At 40.5% G+C, this 10,348-nt stretch overlaps 1 protein-coding gene across 2 annotated transcripts; it reads right to left on the bottom strand.

Annotated features, from left to right (window-relative positions):
- Positions 1-3,595: 3,595 nt before the first annotated feature.
- Positions 3,596-6,725, bottom strand: LOC115263794 (uncharacterized). Of its 2 annotated transcripts, none has more exons than XM_029867176.2 (3): positions 6,602-6,725; positions 5,645-6,515; positions 3,596-5,534 (listed from the first exon to the last, which is right to left on the bottom strand). In XM_029867176.2, the coding sequence occupies exons 2-3, from the start codon at positions 6,338-6,340 to the stop codon at positions 4,407-4,409; spliced, it is 1,824 nt and encodes a 607-aa protein (XP_029723036.1). In that variant the 5' UTR covers positions 6,341-6,515; positions 6,602-6,725; the 3' UTR covers positions 3,596-4,406. The 2 variants fall into 2 exon arrangements, with proteins under 2 accessions (XP_029723036.1, XP_062711328.1); XM_062855344.1 differs by having other exon boundaries at positions 5,645-6,510; positions 6,602-6,638.
- Positions 6,726-10,348: the final 3,623 nt, after the last annotated feature.

Genomic DNA, 10,348 nt, shown 5'->3' with positions numbered 1-10,348 from the left:
TTCCTGTAGGAATTTCCTGGCGTTCTTTATCGAGAAGTTTCTGAAAGAATTTCTGGACAAATTTGAGGAGGAATTTTAGAAGGATTTTTTGAAATAATACACGGATGAATCCCTGGAGGAATTTCTGAAGAAATTTCTTGAGAATTTCATGGATAATTTTCTGGAGGAATTCCTGGAGGAATTTCGCGAAGAATTCCAAGAGGAATTTCTGGATGACTATCGTGAGAAATTCCTTTAGGATTTTCTTGAGGAATCCGTGAAGGAAATATTAGGGGAACTCTGGCAGACATTCCTAGAGGATTATTCCTAGAAGAAATTTCAGGAGGAATCCTGGAGTATTTACTGGAGGAATTCCTTGAGGATTTTATTTTTTGAGGAATTTCTGGAGAAATATATGAGACTTCCTGGAGGAATTTCTGAAGGAATTATTAAAAGAATTTTTGGGGGAATTCCTGGAGGAATTCATGCACGAATCATTGGAGTTTTCTCACATTCTAGCATCACTAATTGTCCAGGATGAAAATTCTTTCAAAATGATGTAGTAGGCTATGATGTATTTATACTGTAAGTTGTCAGAATAAAGGAATTGTTTGGCAGAACTGGACGTCTTTCAATAAATCCCTACAATTTCAGAAGTGGGATGAAGCCTTCGTTCTTCTCGAAATGTTCTAAATTCTAAGTTATCCGTCAAGAAAACAGTTTCACACGTAAGTGAAGTCGACAAGTAGAACAGAAAGTGATCCGGATGTGGTACATTACTTTCGAACTGATCAGCGTTTGAGAGGAGTTACGGTTGAGTTACGGAGCCTATGGATGAAACGGAATGTGCACAACAAATTGGTTGTTGAGGGCGTCAATACGGCGCATTACTCTCGAGCTTGAGAATCTGCGAGAGGAGTTCTGAATTAAAGAAGCTAGATGTAAGTGTCAAGTATATGCTCAAGAAGCAAGCACATCACAACATCGGAGAGCATGTCACCGAGTTGGAGTTTAACTGACATTAGGCGGGTATTTCACATCGAGGACGATGTGTGAAGTCAAGATGGCCGAACTGTAGTAGGCTATGATGTATTTATACTGTAAGTTGTCAGAATAAAGGAATTGTTTGGCAGAACTGGACGTCTTTCAATAAATCCCTACAATGATAATATTTTTTTATCATAATTGATAACATTCGAGATAATGACTTCATATTAAAGTTTCGCATTGCCTTGAAATCATCACCATCCGAAGCCTTCTCTAGAATCCCAATATGAAGTACTTGGCGATGTTAGCACCACAGCATGTTGAAACCCCTTCTTGGGAATTCATATTGCGTGTAACACCATAATTCTATTTTGCACCATCATGATCATACATATATTGCACCATCATTGTAGTGCCTCCTCTAAGCAAGAACCCTGCGCACACTAGTGCCTAAAAGGGATACCTGGGGTTCATTGGACCCCAGGCGCCTTTAAGAGCTCGTCTTTGATGGAACACACTCAGCGAGGTGACGAAACTGAGGCCATGAAGGTATCCCTTTTAGGGTTAAAGCTCAAACTTCATTTATGCATAAATTTCCCTCTTTTTATGCTTTTTTAAATTTATGCAGTCCCAGCCATGTGCATAAAAAGAGGTTCCAGTGTATTGCTGACTGCACCCCAAATTGGACTGACACAATAGTGTGTGCACACCTTCAAAGTGTGATTGCAGCGCAGGGCCACGTCGGAACGAGTTGAGGTCTTCGGTGCACTTATTCCTTGTAAATGGAGGAAAATAAGTGCATCGAAGATGTCAAGACGATCCGAGGCAAATTTGCACTTTTATTACACTTTTTAGGCGTACCAAAAAAGTGTGATAGTCCAATTTGGGATGTAGTCTGCAATATATCCATTATATCAAACTGGTTGCTGTTCTTGAATTTTGAGCCGCCATCCTAAATATTAGGCCGCCATCTTGAATTTTGGGCTGACATCGTGGATTTTCTGGTTTACAGTATTGATTTCCGCACAAAATTCGTCAACCATGATAAAGGTTACAAAAATCTCCGTAGTTTGATGTGTCGCCTGGTAGGGCTTGGTTCAGTTTTATATACGGAGAGTTTTACCGGTGCTGGTCCAGATCACTGAAGTGCCCATAACTTCGGAACGACTTGGCCGATCCGGACCATTTTTAATAGCAAACAATGCGATAAAATTCCGGTTCGATTTGAGCTATAATCCGTAAAATCGGTCAACGGGAAGTACCTTAAAATGAGTGAACTAATTTTGCGCACAGACATACATACATACACATTAGAATGGGTCAACAAAGTCGATTTTTTGGAACAAATCTTTTTCGATTCCTTTTAGCATCCAAAACAACTGTGCAAAATTTGGGAGCGATTGGTTGCTTCCCCGTATTCCGCATTGCGATTGAAATTTGTATGGAATTTAGTATGAGAAAACGTGCCTTTTTGCATTTTTCTCATAAATTGAAATTTTTCGTCTAAAACATTCTAACTAATGACGTTGAAGTATAGCCTAGGATGTGGCGAAAAAGTTTACCGAAGACTGCAAAGTGATCCGACACTTGTGAAAAAAGTTATAACGTACAGATTGCCCGGTGGTGCTTAACGTTTAACATGTAAAGGAATAACATCAATAATAAAATCTCAATTTTTTGCCTAAGTTTCCAGGCGAATAACTTTTTGCACAGGCGTCGGATCTCTTCGCGGTCTTCGACAAAGTTTTTCGGCATATCCTTGGCTATACTTTAACGTCATTAGTTATATGGTATTACACAAAAGAATACAACTTATGAGCAAAATGCAAAAAAAGTACGTTTTCCCATACTAACTTCCATACAAATTTCAATCGCAATGCGGAATACGGGGACGCAACCAATCGCTCCCAAATTTTGCACAGTTGTTTTGGGCGCTAATATAGATTAAAAAAGCCTTGTTCCGGGTTGATACGATCAAATTTAAAGTTTCTCCATACAACGTTGACCCACTCTAATACACATATACAGATATCATCTCAGTTCGTCTAACTGAGTTGATTAGTGTATGCGACTTGATCCTCCGAGCCTTTTTTCGAAAAATATTTTTTTTGAGTGAACATATACTTTTTGATGTACTTTAAAGAAACTTATGCAGTAGACGTTCGCTCGGTGCAAACGGTTTAACTGCAATGTGGGCCACGAGCGGGATCTAGCAAGTAAAAACCTCTAGCGTTTTGGGAGTACATTTTTTTGAGTTGATGTCTTCGGAGACTTGTATTTATTTTACCTGTACTTTTATGTGGTGAAGAAAATTAGTTGGTAATTTTGCCGCATAGGTGTCGCTGCGATACTAACTTTTTTGTCTTACGTCCTAGAGGTTTCCCGTCTTTTGCAAAGTTGTAGAGCATGCAAAAATAAGTAAAGTCGCCGAAGACACCAAAGTTGTGTGACTTCAAATAACAAAGTTATAATAAAAATAGTAAAATTTACGTGAAAATCACGTTTTCATGACTTTTTTGAATGTTTTTCGCAAATTTATCAATTTTAACTCTTCACACGTGTTAATCAAAGTAGCCTGTGTCTGATGATACCAACTTTACAATTTTTTGGGACCTTTAAAATGTTTTTTTGGGCTGGGGTGCAATGCTTTTTAACTGCAAGCCCGCTAAGTGCAACATTTTTGCAGTTATCGCACCGCCATCTGCCAAAAACAAAAGGTCAACTGCATTGCGATGTTTTTGAGTGCATTCTGGCTGCGTCCAACAACAATTGACAACTGTTTGACGGCTATCAGTCGTTGCAGTTAGCGAATTTCATTCGGTAACTGAAACGTAATCATGTTGCACTTATCGAACGTCTACTATAGCTGGTTGAACTTTTTTTACCCATAAAATTTTTAAAAATAAACATTTTACCTGCCCCGATCATTTTGTATGTCCCATGGAGATCCGAAAAAAGGAGAGTTCTCTGCACAACATTTAGCAGCTTATTGTATAGTTTGGTTGTTTATCTTTATTCACTATCAAAAACGTGCAGTAAGTACAAACAAAAACTTAAGTCGTGATTAAAATAAGCATAAGTTGTCATGGTCGAAAAATGCTGGTGGCCGTCATTCGATACGATGCGTTCATGTGATGATCAATAAGATGCTTCGAAATGATGATCATTTTCAATAATAATAATTTATAAATTTGTACTTAAATACGATTTGGTAAAAGGCAAGTACGTGGAATGATACTTAAATTACTGTTTTGGTAAGATGAATTGTTGCCAAACAAAACTTCCATAAATAAGTGCTTAAAAATAAGTCTAATAATATTGATAAAAATACTCCTGTTAGGTATACATGGTAGATCTTGTATCAATCTTTGGGCCAAAATGAGAATTTCACTTAACAGCTAACAACATAAATGCAAGCAACCGTACAAATCCCTCAAGTCTTACTTCTCTTCGCCAGCTTTTTTGAACACAGTTTTCATCATCTGCCGCTTCATATCTTTGGTGGACCGACGCAGACTGCCTCTCAGAGTGGAACCAACCTTATCAATGGAACCCCCGCCCGCAGCAATGGTCCTATACTCATCAGCACTCGGCTGCCGGAAGACCGCCCTAGGCGTTTCCACAATTACGGACATGTCCAGCTCCTTTAGCTCTTCTGCTTCCGCAGCATCTTCGTCGTCGGCGCCCTTTGGCTGAGCCTCCTTGGACTTGTGCGCCTTCCGGCGCAAACTATGACGAATGCTGGACATGAACCCATGATGGGATTCCTCCGCTTTAGGCTTCTCGTCCAAATCGGTAATTTGAACATGTGGCACCTCCTGATGATGCTGCTTGGGATGCATCAACTTTCGGAAGCTTCTACGGATCACGTCTTTCACTTTGTGGGATTTGGTTGCCGGGGCAGCTTCCGCTGGAAGAGCCGGTTGTTTGAAGTGGGCGTCGTTGTCCAGAGCGGGATCTTCCTTCTTGCGGTAAGCTCGTTGAAAAGGAGCCGCATTGGCGAACAGGTCCACGTCTTGCTCCTCGTCCTCGAAGTCGTCGACTTCCTCGAACTGGACGTCCGGATTGCTGACGTCGATGCGGATTTCCTCCTTGACGGTGGTTTCTTTGGTAATGGTGAGGGTCATCCGTGGCTGCGGAGTTGGAGGAGTTGCAGGTTCTTCGACTGGAGGAGAGGCTTCCTGAAGCTGTTCTTCGGCTTTCTTTGGTTCATGATCTTCGTCTTCTCCTTCGGATTCCTCCAGCTGTTTCAGCTTCAGCGACAGGTTGCTGATATGTTTGACGTCGATCAAACTGCGTCGGGCTTTGGTACGAGTCCCTGTCGAGTCCCGAATACTTTTTTGCTTGAGAACTTTGGCCTCGTTGATACTGTTTTCCAGTTCCAGCTGGTAACAGTCCAGCTCCTCTCCGATGTCCAGTGGTTCTTCGCTAATTACAGAAAGAGATTTCCGATTCGAAACTGTAGCAGTTCTCTTTGGTGTTGTCAAGCTGTCCGGATTGGGTTCCGGAGTGAAAACAAGGTTTTTGGCCAGCATTTGACATGGTGTCAGGGCGTCCGGCGGAAGTTCCTGAAATGGTTAAAACATATGTCATACCAAGTATCATACATTGTTTAAGTACTGTTAAACAGAAAATTTGCCATACCCCGAAAAGTATAAGCAATGTGAAATAAACGTACCTGAAAGTTTATTCTATGATTGATGGACGGCGTAAACGGAACGGCCAGCGCATAGGTCGGAATCTCCAGAGCAGGATTTTCGATCCCCTTGCATTCACCAACCACCTTCTTTTCCTCATCACCTTCACCCTTTCCAGCCGGCCTTGATATCTCAAAAGGATTAACTGCTCCCTCACCATCCTTGCTCTTAATATTCAATCCGCCATTAACAAAGCAAGATTCGTTCTCTTGCTTCTCCGTTTCCACACTGCCCCTTACAATCTCAAATGGATTAACCGTCGGCTTATCGATCGCCTCCAAGTTCAGCCCCGGATTAACGAAGCAACTCTCCTCGATCTCACTGAACTTCCTCTTCTTCTTGCTCGGTGGCTTCCGGATCACCTCAAAAGGATTCTCCACCGCCAGCTCGGCGATCGATTTCACCTCCATGCACGAGTCGGAAAATATGTTGTAGTTCTCCTTGTTGCTTCCATTATTGTTAATGCCAGGTTGTGCCGCTCCGAATCGGAAGCTCGGATTCTCGAACGAGCTGCCATCGATTTGCTTGTTGTGGATGGGCGTCGACGACGGAATGCTGAACGTTTGGTCCGAAAACGACAGGAACGGATTGGTTTCGACGTGACGTTTTCGCTTTTTGCTTGGTGTTTCCAGCGCCGTCGGCAGCTCGAACTGGTTGTTGTCCACTATGGGAGCCATGTTTGTTTCGTGCTGTGGATCAACGGTTGGTTTATTTTGTGATGTTTCGACACTTTCGCTCGGCACTGTTTCAAACGAAAATAAACGGTTCGTTTTGCGTGGATGCAGGTGGTTTCACAGTTCGTTCAGAATGAAGAATGTAAATACATATAATTCATGTATTTGTATAACTGTTCTAGAAAAAAGCGTAACAATTTGATCAGTTTTCGACTAACAAAGCATTAAAACTATTCAGAAAACACGATTAAACTTGAAACAAACCTCTGCTCTTGTGCACTTGTTTTGCTGCGGTTTCAACTGATTTTCGATATTCTTTGTTTTGCGCCATTTCGGTTGGCAGCGCTGTCATGGGTTTCTGGCGTGCAAGAACCCGCAATGTTGTGTGCAAGTTGACGGTGGCGCCGCTCGAATTTCATTTACAGAACTACATTCTCAGTTCGTTTTTTTCTAGTAAATTTTTCTTTTTTTTCCTGAGACCTTACATAAATCTTTTGCAAATTTGTTTATAATCTCATTATTATTTCATTTGAAAATTTCTCATTATATTTTTCTATTATATTTTACAGAAGATTAACTGTTTCTCTAGAGATTCTTCCAGGACATCCATAAGAACTTTCACCATTTCCCCGGGTATTGATGAGCATGAGCAAGAGCATTGGTGACCGTACACTTCGTAGATGTTACTCCCTGATTGACCTGAGCTATTGAAATTGCACTAGAAAAACAAAGGCTTGGGGCTTGTGATGTGCCACCATCCTCAATGTACACGTTTCGAGAGCTCAAACTTTATTGAGTTAATAATGGCGCTGGCCACGTCCTTACGGTCTACCGGGGATGGAAAGTAATGTTAGTTCGACAACCGTTGCTACTGGAAGTTGTATGTACTACTGGACCCTCCACAGTTGTCATGGGAAGGAGTTTAGTTAGTAGGGAGGGATTGATAGTTGCGTTGCATAGATCAAGGATTCACTTTCGTAAGCGATGCGATCCATGCAACCGTACAGTATACATACATACAAATGTGTCATCTGACAAGAATGGTGAGACCATGAAAATTTTAAATGAAAATTTATGGAATAACTTTTCGGAACTCGCATGCACAGCAAAGAACAACACAATACTCCGTTTTCTTCCGGGTATTGTTTCAGAAAAATCCATGAATTTTAATGGAGGATTCCTCCAGGAATAATAAAATAATAAATGACTAAAGGAGTTCTATGAAGCGTTACTAAATCAGTTTTTCTAGGTATTACTCAACGAATTTCTTCAGCAACATCTTCTTAAATTTCTTCAGAAATTTCCTTATGTTTCTTCCAGAGATTTGTACAGAAATTAGACAGAAATTTTTTTCAAAAAATTCTTCAAGGATTTTTTAGAAGTTCCTCAACGGATTTTTTTTTCTATGATTATTCTATGTATGTCAGCAAGGGATTTCATGTGAAATCCTTCCATTGATTTTGTATGCTTAATTCATCTAGAGCTTTGGCAAAAGTTCTTTAGCGATTCTTTTGAAAAATTTTCCAGGGCTCCACCAGCAATCTCTTGCAAAAAATTATTGAATAAATTTCTAGAAGGTTTCGTTTTGGTACTGCTCCTACGTTTTTTTAGAAATACTTTTGGGATTATTTCAGAGATTCTTCCTGGAATTTTCTTAGATATTCCTTCACGGATTTCACAGAAGTACTACATGAAATTACACAAGAAATACTGGAAATTTTTTCGAAGGGTTCCTAAAGGAGATTCTGAGACTTTTTTCTGAAAATTTCCAGAAGAAATTCTTCAACAAAATTCTCTCTCTCAACAAAACAATTTCTGAAGTAATCTTTGGAGGAATTTTTGCTTGCAGGAACCTCTGAGAAATACCTGGAAAACCCCACGAGACGGATCGGAAGAATTCCTTGAAGAACTTTATGAGAAAAAAATCTGAAGTAATCTTTGGGTTCCGTGTCATTTGGCCGAACGCCATTTGGCCGAATGCCGTTTGGCCGAACGCCATTTGCCCGAAAGGGTCATTTGGCCGAATGACATTTGGCCGAATACCGTTTGGCCGAAAAATGAATGATAACCTTAAGTGACCATATCACTGTTCCCCGTCTCAGTATTACTCGAAAGAACAGCATATGATTCAAAGAAGCAAAAATATTTGACAAAGTATTGGCAATGTCAACGCCAACTAATCCCTACATATCAAAACTAGACAGAATAGCCTATGATTAAAAGAAGGAAATACTTCTGACGATTGGCTCTGAACTTCCTCTGAATTCTTTTGATCATGATTCGGCCAAACGGCATTCGGCCAAATGGCGTTCGGCCAAACGACATTCGGCCAAACGGCATTCAGCCAAACGGCATTCGGCCAAATGGCCGGACACCCCTGTTTGGTGAATCGGGGCCCGTGGCATAGTGGCTGCACGTTCACTTCATAAGTGGATGGTCATGGGTTCGATCCCAGTCCCGGTACTTGCAATTTTTCGTCAGTTGACCAGAGAGAGTGGCTGACACCTGACCCTCTTCTGAGCATATGCTCTACCGAACCCGGAAACATGGATATCGGCTAATCGGCAACTCATAATGGACCCCCAATCGGACTAGAAAAGGAACAAGAGCCACACATCAACATCCTCGTGCTCATCATTCTACCATGGACAGGGTAGAAAAGTAGCAGCGCAAAAGTCAACCAGTTCGATATAGTAGAATTAATAGAATACATTAAGGCGCTGTACAAAGTGTAAGTGCAGCCGCCAATTGGAATCGCTCACGCAGTGCCCTTGTGGACAAAATGAGCTGTAAATTAGGTTAAGTGATTCAAGAATAAAAAAAAAACCTGTTTGGCGAATAAAATATTGCTGTGTTTTCAATAGCCTTATCGAAAGAGCTCTGAAGGAGTCTCTTAAAAAACATCTGAGGAGATTTTTAGAGGACACTCTTGAGAAATTTCTTGTAAATCTCTGAACAATTTCTTGAGGAATCCTTGAAACAATTTCTGTAGGAACCCGAGTAGAAACTGCGGACAAAGGTATTGGAGGAGTTCTTGAATAAATCCATACATAAATTTCTGAAGGGATTCATGAAGGGTGTTCTGGAGCAGTTAGAATTGCTGGAGATACTTCTGGAGGGGTTCTTAAAAAAAAGTCTTGCAAAATATCTGCAGGTCCCAAGCAGCTCACAAGTCACAAAGTAGTGCCGACAGCGCAGGTTTTTGGTTGTACAGGAGCTATATTTATGAAATTCTAACTCAAAGGCAGAATAACTTGAAAATGACTCGTGTCCAACCAAAAACCTGCGCTATCGACACTCCGTTTTGACATGTGTGCTGCTTGGGGTATATTTAAGTGGATAGGCAATCGCTAGAAGAATTTTTAGAGATAACCCAGCAAAATTCGGAAACAAATCTGGAAGAATTCTCAAAAGAATCACCAACCTATGCTTCTAAAGATGTTTTTCGAAATAATTTTGAAAGGATTGCCTGCTCTGCAGTTATTCCATGTTGAATTTTTTGAGATATTCCAGAATTAATTCAGGAAGTGATTTCTGAAAAAAAATACTGAGAGAATCTCTGAAGGTATTTCTAAAGGATCCCCGGAAAAATGACTGAAAAAAATCCTTAAGAAAAGTCTGTACTGCAATTCTGGGACAAATGTTTGAAGAACTTCTGAAATGAATCTCGTGAGTTCTTTCTAGAGGAATTTCTGAAGTTATAAGTATTTGAGGGAATCTTCGGAGGAATTTCTGAAAGGAACCTCTCGGGGCTCCAAAAAAAAAAATTTCTGAAGCATTCCTGCAAGGAAAAAATCTGAAGAAATTCCGGATTCAATACTCGGAAGATTCCTTGATAATTTCTTGCAGGAATCTCTTGCGGAATTACTTAAAAAATTACTGGAGTAATGTTTGATGATACTTCTGAAGGATTCGGCTAGAGGAACTCTTCAACAAACATTTTTACTGTATGAGAGTGAAACAAACGACTCTTAGGCCAGTATTAGCTCAAGAAAATTCTATTCAGCTAGT

This window comes from Aedes albopictus, chromosome 3 (assembly GCF_035046485.1).
Source record: "Aedes albopictus strain Foshan chromosome 3, AalbF5, whole genome shotgun sequence".
Taxonomy (NCBI): Eukaryota; Metazoa; Arthropoda; class Insecta; order Diptera; family Culicidae; genus Aedes; species Aedes albopictus.
The sequence above is the reverse complement of the archived record's forward strand: the minus strand, read 5'-3'. Positions and strand labels throughout refer to the sequence as shown.

What these genes read in the sequence shown, in the direction of transcription:
- LOC115263794 (XM_029867176.2), bottom strand. Translation starts at nt 6,340, where the DNA reads ATGGCTCCCATAGTGGACAACAACCAGTTCGAGCTGCCGACGGCGCTG. An exon ending in ATCATAGAATAAACTTTCAG is followed by an intron (nt 5,535 to 5,644) that starts GTACGTTTATTT and finishes TAACCATTTCAG; the next exon opens with GAACTTCCGCCGGACGCCCT.